Source organism: Sander lucioperca, chromosome 2, assembly GCF_008315115.2.
Source record: "Sander lucioperca isolate FBNREF2018 chromosome 2, SLUC_FBN_1.2, whole genome shotgun sequence".
In the NCBI taxonomy this organism is placed as follows: Eukaryota; Metazoa; Chordata; class Actinopteri; order Perciformes; family Percidae; genus Sander; species Sander lucioperca.
Genome location: NC_050174.1, coordinates 31,852,540 through 31,877,752, shown reverse-complemented (window position 1 = coordinate 31,877,752; position 25,213 = coordinate 31,852,540). Strand labels below are relative to the sequence as shown.

Sequence of the window (25,213 nt, the reverse complement as noted above, 5' to 3'; positions counted from 1 at the left end):
AAGGCATTTGAGAAGGAAGGAGTGGTAGCATGCAAGCTCCCAAATTGACACTCGTCTGAGAAATTGAGTTTTGGATAATGTTCAGCTTCGGCAGCTTTACCTATATGCTAAAATATACAATGACTGAGGAAGCCTAGTGACGAGTCCATAGCAACCAGTTCATGTGTTGGTCTCAATGTTTTATTGTTTTATTTCATGTGAATACTAGTTTACTAGAGGAGTAACTTAGTATTTGAAGTAATGCAGGAAGTGTGCATTTAGTTTCCATGCTTATTGTGTTTCCACAACAATGTTAGTGACTAAATAGCCACTGCTAATGCTTGCTCTTGGGGGAACTATTGGAATTGTTGGGGCTTTATAGAGTGTGGTCTAGACCTACTCTATCTGTAAAGTGTCTCGAGATAACTCTTGTTATGATTTGATACTATAAATAAAATTGAATTGAATTAAATCTACTGAAATGGCCACCATAACAGTGGAGTGTGATGTGTAAGGTGAGAAAGCAGAGGTTAAGTCATGTATGTTGTGGTTGTAAAAAATACAGTGGCTATCTGTGCACAAGAGCAAACCAGTACGGAAGGCATCAATAAATTATTGGGGAGGGTCATGCCTCTTCCCAATCATTTTGGAGGGTCATAGAAAAATGTATTGCTGGCGAAGGGAGGGTCAAGTCTATTTTGACTAAAGATCCCAAAACTCCTCCGGTAGCCCCTTAAATAAATAACGAACAGTCCCTTAGCACAATGACATCATGTTAGAAAGCAGAAATGTCAGTAAACAGAGTAACAATAGTGTTAGCCACCATGCACCAGCATTGATAACTAACTATGCTAACTACTTGTAACTACTTTTATAGTGGTTTATAAGCAACCTGTTTCCTGCAGATTGTCACATTAATGATAATACAGCTATTAGAAGTTTACATTTGAAGTTGAAGCAGACTTGACAGCTGAAGGGCAGCTAACGTTAACGTAAGCTGTCTACATGAAGCTCCCAGCTGAGCTCCTATAACTCGCGACGCAGTTAGGAAATAAGAACCAAATAATTAACGACAACATAAGCATTTTGACATTGTGGATGTCAATTTTAAACTCCTGTTAAAACAGTATTTTGCATCCTTCTTTTGATTCCCAGCCACAGCCTGTCACTCCCTCTCGACTACTCGGTATCTATCGTAGCTCCATGCCTTAAGATCACTCACTCCCGCTAACTTATTTTTCATCAAATGTGACGTGACAAAAGCATTTTGTTTTACCGTGTGGGTAGGCCAAGGCAAGAAGGGCGAGACCAACACTTTTTTTTAGTTTTTTTTCAAGATTATTTTTTGGGCTTTTCTGCCTTTTAATTGATAGGACAGCTAGGTGAGAAAGGGGGGAGAGAGAGGGGGAAGACGTGCAGGAAATCGTCACAGGTCAGATTCGAACTCTGGACCTCTGCGTCGAGGCATAAACCTCTCAGTATATGTGCGCCTGCTCTACCCACTGATCCAACCTGGCAACACTTTTATAAATTAGAATTTTTTACTATTCGAAATATATTAGACTTTTGAAATTCGTTCCAACAGCCCTACTGTACAGTGTGTTTTAGATTATGCTGTTTTGATTAACATAGTCTGACATGTTAACTCTGCTCCCCGTCTTAACTACCAGGCCCATGACCGACACCTTCATCCCAAAGGAACCATCAACTGTGCTGGCTACAAGGTGCTGACATCTATGGAGCAATACCTAGATCTGTTCAGCAACAGCCTACCTGGTGAGGAGAATGATGGTAGTGGAGGTGGGAGAGGGGAGCAGACGCTGAAGCTGCAACGTTTTATGCTGATACTTTTTACATTTTTTATATCTTTGTTTATATGTATTTATCTATTTAATCCTTATCAGGATGGAAAAGCTTCAAATGATCATTAATCAACCATAGGACGCAGGGCTAGAGGGCACTTCATCATGTTAAATCTACCATAGGGTCATCCAAAGGGCTTTTGTGCTGTTTTTTTCTTTGTTCAAACATTGGGGCACCAGGGAGGCGATTGCTGCCACTCTATTTAGCCTCATTACTTTCATAATCTTTGTTCTTACATTGGTACGGTTTACTTTATTTATAACATTCAAATCAGAGATATCTTGGTGCTTTGTAAAAAAATAAAGGTGAATCGTTAAAGGAGCATAGCATGTTGACAATTAATAAACCTTACTGCATTTTTCCCTTTGTTGTTGGTAGTTCTGTGCTTGTTCACAGATTACGTTCTCATTACAAGCACAGGGTTTTCTGTACCTTAAAAAGTCTACAATTTCAAAATCAAAATTTTAGGCCTTAAAAAAGTCTTAAAATTGCTTACAGTAAGTATTGTGTTCTAGGTCTTAAATAATTTTAAATTTCTTAATTTTCCTACCTCATTATGCTCATTTTTTAAATTCTGTGGTATTATAGTTCTTTCTTTTGCTAATCCAAATATAACTTTGCTGTATTATGACTATAAATGAGACCAACATGTAACCTATATTGCAGCCAATCAGCTTTCGTGTTATTGGTGCGAGTCTCTTTCGGATTGTACCACAGACATAAAACGGATTTTATTCTTCAGCTATGGGGAAGTGCAAGTTTAGCAATACTTGGCTTGAAAAAACTGAATTTAGGGCTTAGTTGATGTTGTGATAAAGGTCTTAAATTTAATTCATAAAGTGAAACCTGCAGAAACTCTGCAAGCAGTCTAGCTAGCGTGGCTACAGCAAACAACGAGATGCCTTTTGACTGCCTCCGTCACAACCTCACCCACCTTTCATATTGTAGCGGAAATGTCTCAGAAATGTCCTGGAAAATTGAAGATATCTTGTGCATCATTTTATAAACATAGAATACAATTTAGCATGACATATTGTGTTTGGTTTATCAGAAAGGATTGGATCTTGACTATTTAGGCAAGGACAGCTTTATTTATATAGCACATTTTAGCAACGAGGCAATTCAAATTGCTTTACATAAAACATTAAAGAGCAGTAAAAAACAATTAAAGAATATAAGAATAAAAGCTACAGTGCAGTGTAAGAAATTAATTATTTTATTTGATTAATGCTTGACTGCAGAACATTAAGTAGTAATGCTGGATCTGCTGAAGACTACATAAACATTTTCAAATGCATGCATTTATCATAGGAACTATAATATGTTGCATTTCTCAGACATGCAGAGAGTTTAAACTAATTGCTCAGTGTGTTTATGTTGCGTACATTTTTGCAGGTATAAAAGCTAAGGTGGGAAGTTCCCCTTTCCTTAAGTGTGCCACCCAGTTCCCTCTGATCCTTTGGCACCCTTACGCCCGCCACTACTACTTCTGTGTGGTGACGGAGAAAGAGCAGCAGAAGTGGCTCGCTGTCCTCCAGGACTGTGTCAGACATGCTAATGATGGTGAGTCCTGTCAACTAATGCTCACCAAAAATTCCTGCATACTCACATGCTTATAAATGCACTGAAAACATGACTAAACACCATTCTCTCAACATATTATATGACTAGGAGTCATTAGACTATGTTCTAATTTAGGTAATTATACATGTACTTAGGATGTTTCAATTCTGATACCTGAACTTATCGACCTTATATTAACATCTAATACCAGTCCGTTAAGAAAAAAAAAAAGTATATATTATCGTTTTTTAACAGCTGTATACTACTAACTCTGTATGGATGTGATATGATCGCTATCATCGTTGTATGGCCTGGCTCAGGTTAAACCCTTTCTAAAACATGAAAAAATACATATAGAGAATGAATTCAATAGGACTTTGTTTTATTATCTAGTTTGACAAGTCAGTCATAATGGAAAAAGAACCTAAACTAATTAATAGATTTTTTTGGGACTAAATTACACTACGTAGTATCGAAACACTGCATAGACTCACCCATTCAGTGCATAATTTCTTGATGTTGTGTTAGCTTTTTCTGAAATATGGAGCAACTTAATCCCAGTACTTTATCCACAGTACTGAAAGTGGAAATAAAAGTAAATACATCAAGGCATCATGCCATGACATATTTACCTGGTTACCATGACGCTCAGCTCAGATGAGCATTGTGCAAGAGGTCCCAGGAGGAAACTGTCACTTTGTTATAACTTCACCTCTGCTGTTTACTTTAGCAGAAGGTTCATTAACTGACAGGTGCTGAAGTTTATTCGCCAGACCTACGCTTGCATATTGTAGGGTGGAAACGGACATAGACAAATAGGTGTTTGGGACTCTGTGTGTGTGTGTTAATAAATTAGAGTGTAAATTACCAGGTACAGCTTTGCAGCATTGCAGTGTTCCTATGTGAGGTATGTTCCATAGACTGTAAAAATAGTGGATGTATCTTCCGTGAAATCACCTATTGGTTTGTGGACTACTATTTTGAAGCCTCAAGTTTGGCGATACGGGCACCACTATCTTGACTTTTTGCAACCTGACGTGACTAATTTTGACAAGAAGTTGGAGCCAGTGTTGTTTGTGGTTGCAATGGCACTGCGCTTAAGGGGAACATTTTCAACCTTTCTGACACGAGTCATCCGGATTTATCTGCGGGTAAACGCGGACCTCCGGTACTGTCGCCATTCACTCGCATCTACAGCAGTGCAGAAAATTGGTTAACTTTTCCTTAAGTCACCAGCTAACGCTAGCGGTAGCTAGCTAGCTTGGTTGGCATAATGCTGAAGAACACATTTTGTTCCAATTGAAGCTTTAGTGTGTACCTTTTTTATATTGATGAACGTCTGTTAAATTCAAGCCATTGCCAAATGAGTTGCTATAAAAAGCTAATTAAGCCTATCGGCTCCACAAAACGCTCTCTGTATTTCTCAGTATTGCTATGTTCAGAAACTGGTGTCGTCCGGCGACTTTCGCGTGCAGAAAATCTAGCAAAGATAATTACCTCTTCTGAAGAGTCCATGTTTTTTTAATCCTCCGTGTCCTCCTTGGCTACAAGCAACTGTGTGGAGGAGAGGTGGAAAAATTGCGCGATCACCAAAGGCTTATGTCATGGATGCGTCGACAGTTTTGTTGTCATTACTTAGAAATTCCTCATGGGGGAGACAGAAACTATGCACTATAACACAAATGTTCCAATTAACTTTGAAGTGAAAACACAAAGGGTCCAAGTTTAAGACGAAAACATGGACAACACCCAAAAACAAGTTTATAGCTATGCCATAGATACACAATTGTCAATTTAAAAAAAAAATAAGACCATAATTTACAAAATGAACATCATGCTGTATTGGAGAAGACTTAAAGTAGTGATTATGGTCTTAAACTCATTGTGAAAATGTTTATTGAGGAAATAAATTAGGTGAGAAGTAAGGCCATTTTCCCATAAATGTCTATAGAAACGGACTCATTTGTGCAACCAGTGGAGTACCCCCCTGCTGGAAATAGATAGAATGCAGAATGGAAATAGACAGAATGCAGGTTTAAAGGAGAACTCCGGCCAATTTGTACGTTAATCTTGATCGCTATAAATATGTTTGTACTGTCGATAGGAAAAAAAAAAAAGACCAGAATCGGCTAATGCCCAGAGCTCCCAGTTAGCTAAAACGGCAGTTATGCGGGCATATTCTAAAGAGTGCCTTTGTGCCTCTTAACAGACGCAAAATGCAATTAAAATGTCTGTGCAACATGAACAGGGCCCTTATGTGACAACAAGATGCGTTTTCAACTCAGACATCCTGCCGGTAGCTAGCTTTCCCTGCTAGCTGCCATCCGGGATGAGTTTGAATTCAGCCAGGCTTCGGTGATAATCATCACGCAGCAGTTCCGTGTGTATTTGTAGCTCATCCATTTTGTGTGTGATCAATCTGGCGTTGGTGAGTAGGAGTCTTGGCAGTGGCGATCTGTGTGGTAGTTCCCGTAGCCGGGCTAGCAGGCCCGACCGGTATCCTTGTTTCTGCTTTCTCCCCGCCTTCGTCGCCTGCCGCGGCTGAAAACAATCCACTGAGCGCCAAGACAAAGACAAAAGACAAAGACACGTTTTCTTGCGGCGGCCTTTATAAAAATGAGCAGTGGTGAAAGTTATTATAGTCCATGGATGTATTAAGAGAACGTTATAGTCTAGTCATGTTATGATGGGACGTGGAAGTGATGATGCTCTTCTTCTCCGTTATTAGTGAATTTCTGTAGCAGAAACAGCGCCACCTATAGTCCTGGAATATGAAGTAGCGTGTTGAGTTTTTTACAAATGGATCCGTTTGGACGCAACTATTCTTGAAACGAATCCAGGGAAGACGGGTTAAAAAAAAAACCCGGTCTTGGGGGGGGGGGGGGGGTTAGTGACAGTTAGTCATGACAGTTACAGAAACATGGGGGGAGGGGCGAGCTTGCTCTGTTTTGTTTGGAATTTACTTGGAACGTCAACAGAAGTGACCATGCAGGAACTCATAGTGCACCTTTAAAGTCACTCAGGCTTTAATTAAATTGGTTTCGTTAGTTAATCCCACAAGTGTATGTACAACCGAGTGTATTGACAAGGGAGAGACCTGAAATCCCCAAGGAGTTGTGGAGGAAATACAGGGAATGTAGGGCAGAAGCAAAACGTGAGCCAGAGAAGAGATACAAGCCGTATCTGCCTTCCATCAAGATGGGAAACGTGAGATCTCAACAAGATGAACGAGTGAACAGCACTGGCGAGAAGTCGGAGAGATTATGGTGAGAGCAGTGTTGTGTGTTTCACTGAGACATGGCTACACAAAGACATGCCTGACTCCAATGTCTGTACACAAAAACTCTACCAGCACAATGTGAAGGATGTGTGAAATGGTATGAGGATTATCACTGACTACAAGCAGACTGATAGCCAGACAACAAGAGGGGACCTGGACTGGGCCAACGAGTTGAATCTGGTCTTTAACAGATTTGATGAGGGGGGCCCCTTTTTAAGCTATCCCCAAGCTCTTTGACCTGACTTCCTCCCTGATGAAGTCCCTGGAAATGCGGGTCCTGTCACACCTTTGGTCCCTGGATCACGTGATCCCCTTCAGTTTGCCTACCAGCCAAAGGTGGGAGTGGAAGACAACTTCATATTCCTGCTTTACAGTGCCTTAAGTGGGAGTTATGCTTCTGCCGGGGCTCTACGCAGAGCTTACGCCATAGCCTACATAAGTGGCCTGAAGTTTATACTTGTGCACTGGTGTCTGTGTTGTTCTGAAAGGTGCACGTCAGGCTACGGGTAGGGTACGGCTCAGGGGCCGTATCTACACGTACCTACATACAGTTGTGGCCAAAAGTTTACATACAGTTGTAAAGAACATGTATGTCATGGCAGTTTGAGTTTCCAATAATTAATACAACTCCTATTTTTCTGTGATGGAATCATTGGAGCACAGACTTCTCTGTCGCAAAAAACAGTCATGAAACTGCACAACTGTACGTACCTAGGGCGTGGATTTAACGCAGAAGCATACAGTAAATCAGACTTAATCTCACCTTGACAGGCCATGTAGCACTGTGAGGATCATGTTCTTCCAGCCTGCCCTGCTATGGGGCAAGCTGACAGCAAGGTAGACGCTGCCCCGGATTTTGGACCATCTGACTGGTCGGGCACAGTATGTTAGACTACAGGGCTGCCTGTCTGACACTGTGGTGGGCAACATGGGAGCCCCACAGCGGAAAATCTTGTCACCCTTTCTCTTCACCCTCTACTCCTCGGACTTCAGATTCAACTCCAAGTCCTGCCAGCTGCACAAGTTCTCGGACCACTGCAATTGTGGACAGCTTCAGTGAGGGGAAGGAGGCTGAGTACACAGGTGTAGTGGGCCCCCTGAGTGGTGTGGGCGCTGGTAAGACAAAGGATTTGGTGGTGGACTTCAGTAGCTGAAAAGCTGAACGACACCTTCTACACTTTTCCATCCAGGGGGTGGATGTGAACTAGGGCTGCAGCTATCGATTATTTTAGTAATCGAGTATTCTACCGATTATTCCATTGATTAATCGAGTAATCGGATAAGAAACACTTTTGTTTTATTGAAGAGCAATAATATACAATAGTTTGGTTTAATTTTTGGAAAAAGCTACATTTGTATTGCCTACATTGCTTACAATATCATCTCTCAAAAAACTAAACATTAAGTGCATTTAAGTGCCATATTCCATTGTTTTTAAAGAAAGCATTTTCTGAAATGCAATAACAACCTCAAACTAAGGCATATATTAAACATACATAAACATTGACTTAAGTTGCGCAACTTAACTTTCAGAACTACAAGTTTCAACCTGAGACTGATCTGTATATAGGCCTATACAGTATGTAAATATTAGTTATACTCAACCTATTTTCATTTATATATTTGATTACAATGTCACACAGCTCTGTTACACTTATGCTAATAGATCGTTGATCAGCTGTTTCTCCGTGAAGAGAGAGAGTGGTGCACAACAATCAGCTGTTTTTCCGAAGGGATAGTCAACAATTCGGCTCTTTAGATCAAATTGTGGTCACCACTACGTATTTTCTTGTCTTTGTTTTTGGTAGTTGTTGTGTTTGGTGTAGTTTCATTGTCCATACGACTCTGTGATTTACTTTTGTCGGGTCCACTTTGTGGAATGGATGATTAAGTTAGACTCAATGGGCCTCATTCACCAGCCGTTCTTACGAAGAATTGTGTTCTTAAACCCCACGCACATTTGAGTGATGACAGTTTGCTCCAAATAATTGGTTACTGCATTTTATTGAATTCTACAGTCGTTTACAATGATAGTATTGTAATGTAATGTATTTGTGATCATTTGTTGGAAAAAAAAAAATCATAGTATGCAAAGAAACACTAACACTGCAATTTACAGCAATTAAACTGATTAAATCGTGTGTTATTTGGTGATTGATTGCGCTGTTTATAGGGCCAAAATGCAGTGGTGGAATATAACGAAGTACAAATACTTTGTTACTGTACTTAAGTGCATTTTTCACATATCTGTACTTTACTTAAGTAGAATCAATAGTGCATACTTTTGACTTTTACTTTGTTACATTTTGCAGCAATTATCTATACTTTTTACTCCACTACATTTCTACAACGTTGCGTTACATTTTCTGATCAGTTTTTCCCCCTGCCAAAATGTCTTCCTGACTGTCACACGTTTGTCTCACCAGTGAAGTTTGGTTGCCATAGATATATATGGGGCACCGCTGATCCTTGCTTCCAAACCGGCTCTGGTGCTCCAGAGCCCAGGCGCAGCGCTGCTGACCCTCGGTAATACAGCCTCCGGTAAAAGTGAAAATGAAAATGTTTGAAAATCTCCTCCCCATGTTCGCTGCTTCACAAACTTTATTTGCTTACGCTCCCATGGTTAAAGGAAATAAAACCGTCTTAAAATACATCCATGAATAAAACCAACTGCATTTCGATTCTAACAACATATTTCCGTTTTATGCTGGTTAGGATAGGAACTTTTTTTTTTTAAAGCCAGGCCTTGTTTATGGTAGTGGACATATTACCATTTAAAAAGTGTGGTACTATGCAAATAAGATTAAGAGAATAACTCGGTATGCAAGAATTTTAATTTTAATACTTAAAGTACATTTAAAATTAGGTATTTTTTACTTTGGCTTAACTAGGGTTGTCATTGTGGTACTTCTACTTTTACTAAAGTAAATGTCTCTGGTTATCTGTACTTTTACTTAAGTACTGAGATTCAGTACTTCCTCCACCACTGCAATGTACAAGTCATCTGCGACTCTGACAGCCATCTCTTGAAGGTGGTCTCCCACTTCCCAGGAGGTGCACAGGAAGTGTCATGTCCTTATATGGGAATTTGCAGAATTTGCAGGGTGTTTACTTATGCTAATTAGGAACAACTGGCACGCGCTTTCAATTACGAAGACGTGGGATTCATCAATCAAAACTGAACAATTCTGTTGTTTAAGAACACGTCATGAATCCGACGTAGACTTTTCTTAGGGACTTTCTTAAGAACAAGTTTAAGAGAAAACTTAGGAAGATATTGGTGAATGAGGCCCAATGTTTTCTGTTGAGATGCTGAAGCATTGATGTTGTGCTATTATTGTGGTAAGCTAGTTGGATTTTTGCAGTAGACACACTGTGCAGAGTTTTGGTTTTAAGTACGTTTCAACTGATTCCAAACTTTGGACACTTTCTGTCGTTTCCTCCAGCCTGTCTCTTCTCTTAGCCCCTCACTATTTATGTTCTTTCTTCGTTTTGTAATCTGCGCCGTCAGTCTTCATGGCATGTGTCGCCAGCAGCGTCAGCCCGGTGTGCGACAGTAATAATCATCCGTGCGGAAACACCGTGAGCGGTACAACGTTGGTAACATTGATTAAATGAAGCTTCGAGGCAAATCATTTTGCATCGAGGATCTTTAGTAATCAAATTATTTGAGGAATTAATTAATTAATTACTTGAGGAATCAAGCCCTAATGTGAACACTGTGCAGAACTAAAAACACCTGGTATGGAGTATACCTTTTTTTTCTTTGCTAAGAGCACAGTCTACAAGGGCCAGATCTGACTCTACTTTCTGATTTGGCTTTAGCATTGGATGTAAATCATGAGGGTGCAGAATGGTCCAAAATAAACATTATTCCAAAGATATTGGACTGCTAAAATGGCAAAGGTATCAGTTTATTTATAGTCTATATATATCACATATATATGTCACACCAGCTAAGAAAACTGTACACAATATACATATTCAAAACATTGTAAGTTGTAAGCGCAACAAAATTCAGTGTTTATTATTTATACAAGGACATTTATTTACACATTAATTGGTAGTAGGTGTACCAAAAACTCTCTTTCAGTGATTTGTAGAGGTTTGGTCGTGTTTTCAGCTACACACAGCACCCCATGCCTCTGCTTGGTTTTCCCTCTGCTCACTGAAACCGATGCATTGGAATTTAGTGCCATCACAGTCACTCTTTAAACTAGCTTAGTGCTTTGGCCACTTTAAACAAGACTTTGTCACTTTCATGTCATGAATGAGTGTGTAGTTTACACAAAGTAATACAACTATGGCAGTGAGTCAGAACTGTACTTCATCTAATGTACCACTCAGTGTTATACAACGATGTTTATAGCTGCCTTGGCAATTCAGAAATTTGGTATTTAGAGCCAGAGGCTATGAGTGGTTTTTAAAGTGTGGCTTAACAGCAGCTCTTAGTTTAGACTGCATTGTCAAGTCTGGTCTCTACCTTTTCTTTAAATTCCCTGTCTGTCAGGCTCACACTCTTTCTCCTGCTGTTTATTTCAGTGTGTTTCTCTTGAGGTCTCTTACTGGAATCATTATCTGATCATTGGAAGTAGTGCAGTGACAAAAACTTTTAACTTCTTCAGTTTTGTTAGTTCTTTCAGTGATGAAACTTAAATTTGATAATCAGAAAACATGTACATTTGTGTAGTGGAGTAAAGCAAATGAAAACTGATAGATTTTCAGGATTTATCATCTCGGAAGCAGATGATTATTTTCTACTTAGTGTCTCAGCAGTACAGAGTGTTGTTTGGAAACCTGTGTAAGTTGTAGGGCAGGGTCTGTGAGGAACGACCAATACATGAGCCTGATGCCTGAGCTGTGACACAGGCCAGCTGCATGATTGGTCCCTGTGCCTCTCCCAAAGAAGTGCACCAAACGGCCCATCACGTTCAGGAACATCAAACGGGTGTGTACTTCCACGCTATCTGACTCCCTAGCAACCCACCTCGCCACCCACCACCCCTCCCAAACAGTTGATGGCATGGTGGAACACTACAACCGTGCCCTCTCTCTCAGCCTGTACCTTGTAGCTCCTCTCACCACACGTTATGTGTCTTTCTCTCATCCTGCCCCCTGGTTCACCCCTGAGCTCCGCAGGATGAAGACCATAGGACGTAGGCTCGAGAGATGATATAGAAGATCCGGCCTCACTGTCCATCGTGAAGCATTTAAAGAACACGTCACGAACTACAAAGAAGCCCTTTCTCAGGCAAAAACAAGGTATTACTCCACACTCATCGGCAATCAACAAAAACACCCCAAGTTGCTCTTCTCCACTATCAACCGTCTACTTCACCCTCCTGATGCCGCTAAACCCTCAGATGCAGCTAACCTCTGCTCCAGGTTCCTGGATTTCTTCCAGCAGAAAGTGGACACTATCCACTGGCAGCTCCAGTCTCCTGGGTTCTCCCCCTGCCCCAAACTGCCCTAACAGGATTCTCACCACTCAGCTGCCCGCTCACCTCATTGCTGCTTATCCGCCTTCTCTCCACTGGATGCTGACCAAGTAAAAAAACTGGTCACCTCTGCCAAGACTTCAACCAGCAGTCTTGACCCAATGCCCACACCCTGGTCAAGGCCTGTCTTCCCATCCTCTGCCATCCAGTGGAAAACATCATAAATGCATCTCTTGCCTCTGGTGTGGTACCATCCAGCTTTAAAATGGCAGCAGTCATCCCCATTCTCAAAAAGCCAGGCTTAGACACAGACGGCCCCAACAACTGTCGTCCAACCTCCCTTTCCTCAGCAAAATCCTGGAAAGAGCAGTGGCTGCCCAGCTTCAACATTGCATGTCCCACCATGAGCTCTTCGAACCCCTCCAATCTGGTTTCAGAACCAACCATAGCACTGAGACCGCCCTCATCAAAATCACTAATGACCTCCTGCTTGCTGCCGACAATGGCCTCATCACCATCCTCATCCTCCTTGACCTTTCTGCAGCTTTTGATACAGTTGTCCCATACCATCCTTCTCCACCGCCTCTTTGAGCTCATCAGCCTCAGTGGCACAGCACTGTCCTGGTTCCGGTCCTACCTCACTGACCGGAAATAATTCATCACCCTAAATGGCTCCAACTCGGATCCAGCCACCCGCCAACCATGGCGTAACCCCAGGGCTCTGTGCTTGGTCCTCTGCTGTTCACCATCTACATTCTACCCCTAGGTCATATTGTCCATGAACATGGACTCAACTTCCACTGCTACGCTGATGACACTCAACTTTATATCAGCACAAACCCCACCTCCCAACTCCCACCCCCAACTGCCTGCAGGAACTCAAATCATGGATGACCACAAACCTACTCAAACTCAACAGTTATAAGACAGAACTCATGGTGGTGGCCCCTGCACCACTGCTCAGGAAAATTGGAGACCTGGCCCTGGTTGTGGATGGCTGCTCCATTTCCCCATCTCCTGAGATGCGCAACCTGGGTGTCATCCTGGACTCCACTCTCTCCTTCCGGTCCCACATCAAAAACATCACTAAGTCCGCCTTCTACCACCTCAGAAACATTTCAAGACTCCGGCCTTCACTCACACATTCAGTAACTGAGACACTCATCCAGGCCTTCATCACCTCCCGTCCGGACTACTGCAATGGTGTCCTGTCTGGATTGCCCACCAAGGCCCAGAACTCTGCTGCCAGGGTTCTAACCCACTTCAGGGCTTGTTGTTGTTGTTTCACTAAGTCCTTTGACCCCTAACCCCCCTCCCCCCCTATTTGTTAAGCGACCTTGGGTACCTTGAAAGGCGCTATATAAATCCTTATTATTATTATTATTATTATTATTATTATTATTATAGAGCTTATAATTATATAGGAGCTTTTCGTGCATCCCTGTGGAGGCTGGGGGCATTGAACCCGAGTGGACAATGTTCAAAGTTTCCATTGCTGAAGCTGCGGCGGGGAGCTGTGGTCTTAGGGTCTTAGGTGCCTCAAGGGGCGGCAACCCACGAACACCGTGGTGGACACCGGTGGTCAGGGAAGCCGTCCGACTGAAGAAGGAGTCTTTCTGGGATATGTTATCCCAGGGGACTCCGGAGGCAGTTGCAAGGTACCGAAGGGCCCGAAGGGCTGCAGCCTCTGCCGTGAAAGAGGCAAAGCAGCGGGTGTGGGAGAAGTTCGGAGAAGACATGGAGAAGGACTTTCGGTCGGCACCAAGGTGCTTCTGGAAAACCGTTCGCCACCTCAGGAGGGGGAAGCGGGGAAACATCCAAGCTGTGTACAGTAAGGATGGAACGCTGTTGACCTCAACTGAGGAGGTAATAGGGCGGTGGAAGGAGCACTTTGAGGAACTCCTAAATCCGACTAATACGCCCTCTATGGTAGAGGCAGAGCTGGAGGATGATGGGGGATTGTCGTCAATTTCCCTGGTGGAAGTTGCTGAGGTAGTTAAACAACTCCACAGTGGCAAAGCCCCAGGGATTGATGAGATCCGTCCAGAAATGCTTAAAGCTGTGGGTGTGGAGGGGTTGTCTTGGTTGACACGCCTCTTCAACATTGCGTGGAAGTCGGGGACGGTGCCTAAGGAGTGGCAGACCGGGGTGGTGGTTCCCCTTTTCAAAAAGGGGGACCAGAGGGTGTGTGCCAATTACAGGGGTATCACACTTCTCAGCCTCCCCGGTAAAGTCTACTCCAAGGTGCTGGAAAGGAGGGTTCGGTCGATAGTCGAACCTCAGGTTGAAGAGGAACAATGCGGATTCCGTCCTGGTCGTGGAACAACGGACCAGGTCTTTACTCTTGCAAGGATCCTGGAGGGAGCCTGGGAGTATGCCCAACCGGTCTACATGTGTTTTGTGGATCTGGAGAAGGCGTATGACCGGGTCCCCCGGGAGATACTGTGGGAGGTGCTGCGGGAGTATGGGGTGAGGGGGTCCCTTCTCAGGGCCATCCAATCTCTGTACGACCAAAGCGAGAGCTGTGTCCGGGTTCTCGGCAGTAAGTCGGACTCGTTTCAGGTGAGGGTTGGCCTCCGCCAGGGCTGCGCTTTGTCACCAATCCTGTTTGTAGTATTTATGGACAGGATATCGAGGCGTAGTCGGGGTGGAGAGGGGTTGCAGTTCGGTGAGCTGGGGATCTCATCGCTGCTTTTTGCGGATGATGTGGTCCTGATGGCATCATCGGCCTGTGACCTTCAGCACTCACTGGATCGGTTCGCAGCCGAGTGTGAAGCGGCTGGGATGAGGATCAGCACCTCTAAATCGGAGGCCATGGTTCTCAGCAGGAAACCGATGGAGTGCTTTCTCCAGGTAGGGAATGAGTCCTTACCCCAAGTGAAGGAGTTCAAGTACCTTGGGGTCTTGTTTGCGAGTGAGGGGACAATGGAGCAGGAGATTGGTCGGAGAATCGGCGCAGCGGGTGCGGTATTACATTCAATTTATCGCACCGTTGTGACGAAAAGAGAGCTGAGCCAGAAGGCAAAGCTCTCGATCTACCGGTCAGTTTTCGTTCCTACCCTCACCTATGGTCATGAAAGCTGGGTCATGACCGAAAGAACGAGATCCAGGGTACAAGTGGCCGAAATGGGTTTCCTCAGGAGGGTGGCTGGCGTCTCCCTTAGAGATAGGGTGAGAAGCTCAGTCATCCGTGAGGAGCTCGGAGTAGAGCCGCTGCTCCTTCGCGTCGAAAGGAGCCAGTTGAGGTGGTTCGGGCATCTGGTAAGGATGCCCCCTGGGCGCCTCCCTAGGGAGGTGTTCCAGGCACGTCCAGCTGGGAGGAGGCCTCGGGGAAGACCCAGGACTAGGTGGAGGGATTATATCTCCAACCTGGCCTGGGAACGCCTCGGGATCCCCCAGTCGGAGTTGGTTAATGTGGCTCGGGAAAGGGAAGTTTGGGGTCCCCTGCTGGAGCTGCTACCCCCGCGACCCGTTACCGGATAAGCGGACGAAGATGGATGGATGGATTATTATTATTATTATAGAGCAAAGCTTCAGAGACCTAACTTCTTAACAGCTCTGGTAAACAAGATGTGGGTGAACTAATCTTACCCCCGATCAACAAGTCATTCTTTTTCACACAGAGGGATCTGTTAGTGTTTAATGGTGTAATGCAAGGCTGGGTTAACCCTAATTGGGGTCCTTGTGGAAAAAATTTACTGTGGGCCTCTATAGAGCTCAACAGTGAACACCCACTTTTTAAACCGCTCTGGTTCCGGAAGTGATTTTCACCATTCAATATCTCCATTTACGTTTCATTAAATGCTTATATAAAAAGTTTTAAGCCTGGAACCAAACAATGTTGGGGTTACGCCTAGGATTGTGGGTGGTGTAGTACTTCTCCATGACATCACAAATAAAACATGTTTTACTTTAAACAAGGTTGATATCATGCAGACTTCTGGCTTCTACAGGGGCATAAACCATCATTTCACAATCTCGTACCTCGTGGTCAAACCTGGATGGTTTAGACATTATGGCTAATAATCAAAATCATTATGGAGAAAATAATATAATATTAAATATAAATTATATAATAAATAATATAATTTTTACTTCTGGAGCCACACTGTTGAGCTCTTTTTTTGTATTATCCTGTCATCTTAAAGTAAAATAGTTAAACACAAATTAATTTAGTAATATGTAGTTCTGAAACCTTTACTCAATTGAATTGAATTAACAATTTTAATAATTCATTAATCGTTTTAAGTAATTCATCAAGTTAAAATTGCAATCATTCACTGGCTCCAGCTTGTCAACTGTAAAGGTTTGCTGCATTTCTCACTTTTAAAGTCTTCTTTTTCTGACATTTTACAGTTTGTTCATTAAAAGAATGAAGGTATTGACACAGGTCTGCTCAACAAGGCAAAGCCTCAAGATTAGGAAGTAATGTTGGACCCTGCTGAAGCCTCTTATTACATTTGATGATAAAGTAGTTTATTGGTGCATATTCTCAAAAGGGTGCATATTCAGGCCCTAATTATCTAACTATAAATTGAGGAATCTCTGTGCATGTCTCCCGCATGTGCAGTACAGCAGCAGGGCCGGGAAGTTGCTACATCCCTAGTAGGCACATTGATGCGGTTCACTGCGGCTCTACAATTAACCCTGGTCTCCTGGGTGAAAGTCCTGTTTGATTTGGCCCGTTTACCACCCCAACCTGCCTCCTTTTGCATGGATTTTCGGTCTTCAATACTACGCTTTAGCATTGTTGCTCTTCCTATTACGTAATCTTACAGCACCGCGGTCAAGCTGCTGCTATGCCCAATGCGTCCCATACAGACGCTAAAGGGTGCCTGCTGCATCGGTATCTGACGCTGAGGGCCACTGACGTCAGTATTTGACGACTTGGAAATGAGAACGAATTGCCCAAGCATGTCATCGCAGTGTGACAGCTGATTGCTGTATACTCTACATGCAAATGATGAAATGAATTGTACACAAACACGTTAGATGAACGCCCAGGCTCTTGGGCTCTCCAGCACAATGTTTTGTTGCCGGCGGTTGCACACATTTCTCCGGCCGTTGTGCGCGCTGTAGCAGCTTCCTCAGCAGGCAGAACCAGGCTACCTGCTTTCTCCGCGCGGGCCACATCACTACCTGGATGTGTGACGGCTAGACAGAAAAAGGGTACATGTTGAATCTCTAGATGAGCTGCAGCCGAGCTGCGCCTGAAAAAAAATCCTGCTTATAGTCAAAGTTTGGCCAGTTACGAACAGGCACACACTCCAAACAGGGACTGTACTAGTAATAATAATTGTAAAGGTTCCTGTAAAGGTTGTGTTAGGTTCCTCGCACTTTCAATGCCAGTTTCAGTTATGTAGGTTGTTAAGATAAAAGAAGAGACTATAAATCCCAATTGTGGGTTTGTTTGAAATCCCTTCATACCATCTGAGGCTAAGTCAAATAATACCCCCCTCTTTGATAGGGTCTTAGGACTTCCTGTCTCTGATACTAGTAGGAACTCTGGTCCTGTCACTGCCCTCCACCCACATACACACTTCTGGCTTTGTCATAGTTCTCTCACACTATCCAATAAGGGCAATAACAGCATTTCAAAATTAGCCTGTATTCTTTATCACAGCACTCAGTGTTAACATGCTTTTCTGGTTCTGACAACAATTTTCATTTTCTTTGGAAGCCAGACAACTTGAGGATTGTAGAAAAGTTTGCACTTTGTTGCACCTCTTGACTACTGCCAGTAAAAGCTAAAACAGAACACATGGGCACACACACACACACACACACACACACACACACACTTCATTTAGCTATATATATATATATATATATAATTTTTTCCATGCTAAATTCGCAGTTAACACCTGACATAATAGCATAATATTATTTACTTAATGTAGCAAGCAATTTCATTTGATTTATAAATTTGAAGAAATCCTTGTTTGCCTGATTCAATGTATTTCCTAAATGTATACTTTTACACATATTCCTACCAAAAAAATCCTTAATGCCAAGAATGACACACACTTTTGCCTCTGCAATATTCCGTTATTGCTACTACAGGTTAGCTAGTTAGCCTAGTTGACCTTAGTCATTAGCCAGCTCACTAATCAAGCTAGTGAGCTAGCTTGCTGAACACCCCCTGTATCAGGATGCAGTTAGCTTTTTCACAGCAGAAACTTACTGACTGGCAGGAAAAGGTGTTACAAATAAAATTAACGATGGCTCAGTTTTATCCCCAGTAAGCCATGACAGTGTTGACAGTACAAAGAGGAATTCAGCCATAATTTATTTAATTTTTTGCACCTTTTCCTAGTGTGACATGTTAATGACTAACTAAAAAATGGAAGGCACTTTTTTTAAGTGATGACATTTCTTTCAAACTGCCAAATCAATAGAATGCTAACATGCTAATATGCTAACCACTAACGGCTACTAATACTCCCACCCCAGGTTTGTCAGAGGAGAATAAAGTCCAAACACCTGCCTTCACTGATGCTGTACGACTCTACCGCCAAGCTAAAGGGCACTATGGCACCTGGGACATGATGTGTGGTATACCATCACAGGTAAGCATGGCAGTATCTATTACTGTCCTCTGTCTCCTGGGCTGTGCTTTTTCTTTTTCAAGTTTGAATGACGTAATACAGTATATTACTGATAAAATATACCAGGCTTGGTTCCACTACTGTAGTGGGTGAAGCAGAAATCTGACTCCCGACATGCTTCATGTATGGGTCTTACATAATCAAATTATATCGGCGCATGCAAACAAATTCTATATATTCCGGCCTTAAACTGATTTCTCCCATAACCTGGTTTCTTGTGTGCATCTTAACATGGTACAGTCGCCCGCTCCTCATTTACATAAAGTTGAATCCAGCCAACTTAATGTAAATGAGGAGCGCTCGGCTCGCCGCCTCTCAAAAGCTGACGAAAATCTTTTAAACTGACCTTTGTCGAACTGAAATGAAGACAGATTCAGCAGCTGCATAGCCTATTACAAGTCTACTGGAGAATGGAGGAGAAAACTCAGCAAAAGTTGCCACTGCCGCGGTTACCTAGTAACTTAGTAGTTTTGATGAGTGAAATTACGGTCCTTTCTCCACTCTGCTCTGAAGCAGCGACGCAGCGGTACTTGTGCACGTCTGTGTGTGGGTTGGATCCCCGAGGGCAGGGGGAGGGGTTAGACGGAGGCCCGAAAAGATGCTACTTTTAAATCTTACTAGCTTTTCAACATTACCCAGCCTGCCTTTAAGGATAAGGCTGTGTAATGATAATACTATAAATACTCACCATCTAAACGTCGCGGCTGAGTGTCTGGCTGCGGTGGCATGGGTCGCAGCTGCAAACGTTAGTATAACGGAGACGGCCAAAATACACAGATCTACCTATACAGCAAGCCACACCAATGGTTACTAACGCCCGTGAAAAATAATTAGTGTATCCACCCCCTGATTCGGATCCGCTCCAACATTTGATGGGTTCTTCCTTGGCCCATGCTACACTCCATTCCACCAAGTTTCAATTGGGCAGTAGCATCACTCCCCCTAGCACTACTGCCCCTCCAGACATGAAGCAGAATCACCAGCTGAGTAGTCTTTTAGCATCTCTCACTGTCCTACTAAACCTGTACTTTGCCTCTTTACCTGTCCCTTTCCCCACTCCTAAATGCCTCTTCCTTTAGCAACCTTAGCTGTCTGAGTTGTACCTCACCCTGGTTCGTGATGGTATACAACTGTTCTCAATGAAGCTGATATATGACGCCAAAACCTTTGTGTACTCATCCAGACTGTTGGTATTAGTCTTAGAAACGTCGCAGTCTTTTAGTTTAGCCCCAAAGTTGGCATCAACTTTGGCCCAGGCTCTGAAAACTTAAAGTGGGCTGAACTTTGAGGTGGACCAGCTATTCTCATTTTAGTGACTGGCCACTCCTCGGAGTTTTGCTCTTCTCAGAAAGAAAGAGAAGATGCACATTTCTCAAAATTTTGAACTATTAAATGTATACAGTAGCTTTGCATGGATTGAATCACACTTTTAAATGTTTGTTTTTCATTCAGAAAAAAATGTATATAGCCTAATTATATTTAATTACAAAATATTGATTTTAATATAAATAGTTATTCCTTGATAATATGAGCGACTAGAAGGGGAAGCAACTGAGTTAAGCATACACATAAACATTAAACTTTAAACACTTGTTTTATTTTCTCATCACCATCATAGCCTTTTAACCATATAGCATCAAACATGAGTTAAACACTACAATTTTCAACATTCAATTTCTCTGGGACTAAATGTCCTTTGGGGTTTCACTACATTGAATACTTGTCACCATCACTGAAACAATGTGGCTTGAGCTAGTTATTGATAAAATAAAGTCTAATTATACCACTTTATGTAGTTGAACATGTGTGTAGTGAATGAGATATTGTGATTGTGTCCATATGAGTTGTGTGTTTGTGTGCCTTGTAGATTTTGTCAAATCTGGTGATGGAGGAGGCCCTCCCTGAGCTGAGGGAGCTCATCTCCCCACGCCTTAAAGGTAAACTACACGAGAGGCAGAGAAACTGGATGCTGGTAAGAAACTACTCAACACACATTCTACTCAGATTTTGAGAACCAAATAAAAGTACATGTGTATTTAAAGTAAGTTTGCATTACTATTTTACCCTAAAAATCATTTTGATCCTACAATGACTTGTAATAAGGATAATGTAACTTTTGGCTAGCGAGTTTCTCCCGGGAAAAGTGCGTAATGCACTAGCACTATTTTTGGTGAACCTGGATCATATTTTATGGAGAAAATGTTTTCTGGTTTTCCCTCTGATGTCCTCCACCTGCTCTGCTTCAACTCTTGGTGATTTATGGAGTTTCCTGATGCACAGAAAGGACATTAAGTTCTTTTTCGCAACAATCTTCCAAATGCTGCATCCCTTTTATGATGAGTCTCCAGAATGTTGGAATTAATTACTTTTAATCAAATAATTGCATCATCACTAATATCAGAGGAGGACATCAGTTGTTTATTTAAAAAAGAATCACTGTTTCACACTTTACTGACTGCAGAGACAGCCTGCGTAATTAGGCTAAGATGTCCAACTCAAAACAAAAATACCAAGTACTGCAGAGTAGAGCCCGATATCTATATTATCGGCCGATATTAAGCATTTTCCAAACTATCCGTATCGGCATTTATAATGGCCGATAAATGAATATTTAAAAAATAAAATAAAAATGGACGAAACACCCTTCAACCATGTTATGAGTGTTGGCATTGCATAGTTTGTCCACCAGAGGGCACTCTACAACGTATCTGTTGGCAACACTCGTGTTTAACCCTTTAAGTTTCATGACTTAAGTTTTTTTATACATTTTATTTATCAGAACTTTAATATATTTTGATGTTCCTCTGTTCTTTTGTGACAATAAAACAAACAAGTTTATTTTTAAACTGCATCATCATATTATTTTAGTGAGGACTCATAAATAACAAATAACTAATGTTAGGGAAATCTGTTTTTGTTTTTATTCGTTTTTTTGTTTTTTTTTAAATATATATCGGAATATCGGATTTTTAAATCACCAAATATTTGTATTGATGTCAGCCTTAAAAATCCTTTATCGGTCGGGCTCTACTGCAGAGGTGGAAGTTCATTTAAACAGAGCAACTGAAAAGAACAGGAGGTTTTGCCTTCAAATATGTGTTTCATGTGTGTGTAGATTAGTGATGCGGTGTATAGCCTGGTGCAGGGGCAGTGCCAGGCCCAGTATGAAGCGGTGTTGCAGAAGTGTGAGGCAGCCTGCTCCTCTCTGGAGGCCTCCATACGAACAGATATGGACCAGATCATCACCTCCAAGGAGCACGTCACCAACAAGATCAGAGGTAAGTAATTTTCAGAGCTTCTTTTATTTTTTTAGCCCTGTTTTTTTTATGCCTTTTCTAGGCCATCTGTGATGGTCTGACTGATTGAAGTTATTCTTTACTTCTAAATGAACGGTATGGAGTCTGGAGTGTGCCACCAGAGTGATTGCAGACTTATTATAGGCAGAACCTGATTTAAATGAAAAGTTTACACTAGGCAGACTGTAGTTTTTTGTATTTGTATTTTTTATACATCCATCTTCACAACATACACGCCCGTGTTTGGCGGTGGCATCAGTGATCCTCAGTAGTTTTATTTCAGGCTGCATCAAAAAGCTCTGCTGCACTTGAGCTACACAAATGCTCTACAAATGCGAGCATGTCCTTAAATTAACTAGAGCTGACTACATTAAAACAGTAATGAAATGAACCCTGTAAATGTTAAGGCAGAAGGTAGACACATAGTAAACAAGTACATGGAGTAACAAAAGCCTTTAAAAGTCTTTGCAGTTCCATTTTCAAATTCAATTATTATTTCATAATTTAAAGACACAATAATAAAACAGAATTTGTACTTTTTGCTTTATTTACTCTAGTTTATTAATGCATTGTTTAAATGCAAAATGAATTAGCCAATTTACAATTGTTTAAAAATGACACAATCACTACCTGCAAACATGCAATGGATGAACATTTACAAACATTTTTCATCTGCAGGAGCCATTGACTCTGCATTTTTACTAGTAGAAGTAGTATTCGGTAGTAGTCTGACAGCTCATCGTTGTCACACAGCGGAAACTAGGCAGACCAGCAGTAATCCTCACATTGTTTACTTATAGAGGAAGATTTTAGCTGCAGCTGTGTTGCAATGGCAGTTTGTAAGAAATCACAGAGACTAGGTAACAGTAGTAGCAAAATGAGAGTCATCAAACAATAAAGAAACAGTATGCCAAGAGAGAGATAAGCCACCGAATAAAACACTGGAACATGTAATGTAAAAGTGTGATTTTAAAATTCTTTTAATAATAGCTGATCTATAATCTGACCTTTTTATTTCCTTTTTTAATTCAATGAAACATGCATAAACTCACAAAGACATAACTCCAAGTCCCTTCCCTGACCCAACCACTTACAAACTACGGAAGTAGTTTACTACTACTGGCTTGTCTTGACAACCAGTGGCGAATTAATTCAGATCAGATGTGCTGTATGAGTTGGCAAGGTATCCATTAAGGCCAAATAGGGCTGCCAAATCTCCTGAAAATGGTTATATTCATTTCTATTTTAGCATAAGTGATCCATAAATGAAATTGTGTTGTCAAGATTTGTGGCTGCAATTCCAACTTGCCTATGCACTTCATTGCTTATGAATTCAACTTTTGTAAATTTATAAATTACTGTATGTGCTATTTCTTCTTTCAAAATAGATATACTTGGGTGCCCAGGTAGCTCAGTTGGTAGAGCGCACACTCATATATAGTGGTTTACTCCTCAACGCAGCGGACATGCAGCAAAGGGCCGCAGGTCGGAGTCGAACCTGCGGCCCTTTGCTGCATGTCGTTCCCCCCCTCCCTCTCCCCTTTCATGTCTTCAGCTGTCCTGTCAAAATAAAGGCCTAAAATGCCCAAAAAATATTCTTAAAAAAGAAAAAGTGATATACTCGTGCTTTAATTACCAGCATTTTTCAAAGTGACTCAACAATAAATGAGAGGCTTGTCTCAAATTATGACCCTACATGTTTACCTCCATCCCCCCACTCTTGTGTTCCTTATTCCCCCACAGAGGTGGTTCTTCCTAAGGCTGAGAAGCTTCTGAAGGTGAGCATCCAGCCCTACATCAGCTCCATCCTGGATGCCCTGATGGAGCCGACCAGCCGAGGTTTCTCTGAGGTCCGCAATGTATTCTTCAGAGAGCTGGTGGACATGAGCAAGAACACCCTCAATGAGGGCACCAAGGAGACTGTGGCACAGGTGAGGAGGTGGAGGAGGAGGAGGTTAGGATAAGCTCCTTTAATGGGATGACAGTTTATGCTGCAATGGCAACATTGACATGCAGATGATCAGACCTTTCAAGAGTAACAATATTACAGTGATTTGAAGTCTGTGTAACTATGAAAGCCATAAAACCATTTAATAGTCCAATATGGTTTGTGAAACAGAAGTACAAATAAAATAAATACAAATATTTTTTTGTACAAATAATCCCCTCCCCCTTCCCTCCTTCTTCCTCAGCACATGGACAAGATCTCCATGCTGGCCTTCCATCCGGTGAAGATGCAGAGCTGCTATGAAAAGATGGAGCCACTGAGTCTAGAGGGTCTGCAGCAGAGGTTTGATGTCTCCAGCCCCTCAGTGTTCGTCCAGAGGGCTCAGATCCTCATGAGAGAGGTGACGCTACAGCAACTACCTAAGTCACTTTCAGTGGCGGCTGCTGGTCTTTCAAAGAGGGGAAACTCATTTTCGGCCTACATCATAAAAATTGTCCATTTATTTATAATAATATTATAATAATATATATAATAATATTATATATTATATTATACAATAATAATATAATACAATAATAATCTAATAATTATAATAATTTATAATATCTGTGAGAAGCTTTCATCAAGAGGCATGAGCATGGCCAGCAGTACATTTTCTTTGTCACAGCACTTCCAGTCAGCCAGCTAACTTTGTCATACCAGGAGAGCTGAAAAGACCTGTTACTTTGCCCTATCTTTTGCACTAAATCTTAAGTGTTGATCTAACCCTGCTGTTTAATTCTAAGTTTCTCCTCGTAAGGAAGACTTTCAAATGGCTTTGCCAAAACCAGGTCGACAATATTAGCATTGTCTGTCATCGTGTGCAGTTTGCTAGCTGGCTAGTTCACCCCTTCAACACTAGCCTAGCCTACTGTATGTATGTATGTATGTATGAATGAATGAACGAATGATCTAACAAAATGATATTAAACTCGAAGGAGGAAATGTGGGAATTAAGTTAAACTGAAACAAGGAATGTGGTGTATACTTGTATGAAATGTATGATGAAAATTGGCTAGCAATTTCGCCAAGCAAATACCAAGAAATAGGTTGCAGCAGTTCGTCTTTCAACAACACTTGCAAAATCCGCGATGGGACTGAGCTGAGCTCTGCTCGAACAACTTCGGCGACTTTTTATAGTACAAAATCGCTGTCAATCAAAAGGAGATGCAGCCTTTCAACAGACCGTCCAATCATCA

General features: G+C 41.9%; 1 protein-coding gene and 1 long non-coding RNA gene across 2 annotated transcripts in view; one reads left to right on the top strand and one right to left on the bottom strand.

Moving 5' to 3' along the window:
- niban2b (niban apoptosis regulator 2b) overlaps positions 1–25,213 on the top strand; it is a 71,871-nt gene that overhangs the window by 28,137 nt on the left and 18,521 nt on the right. The window contains exons 4-10 of the mRNA XM_031300900.2: positions 1,650–1,755; positions 3,238–3,405; positions 18,577–18,692; positions 20,599–20,703; positions 21,847–22,009; positions 23,771–23,958; positions 24,220–24,375. Coding sequence (XP_031156760.1) covers positions 1,650–1,755; positions 3,238–3,405; positions 18,577–18,692; positions 20,599–20,703; positions 21,847–22,009; positions 23,771–23,958; positions 24,220–24,375 — 1,002 coding nt within the window. The remainder of the gene's footprint in view (positions 1–1,649; positions 1,756–3,237; positions 3,406–18,576; positions 18,693–20,598; positions 20,704–21,846; positions 22,010–23,770; positions 23,959–24,219; positions 24,376–25,213) is intronic.
- LOC118494066 lies at positions 4,338–24,520 on the bottom strand. Its single transcript, XR_004896125.1, has 3 exons — positions 24,404–24,520; positions 20,400–20,408; positions 4,338–4,347 (listed from the first exon to the last, which is right to left on the bottom strand). It is a non-coding gene; the product is annotated as an uncharacterized LOC118494066 (long non-coding RNA).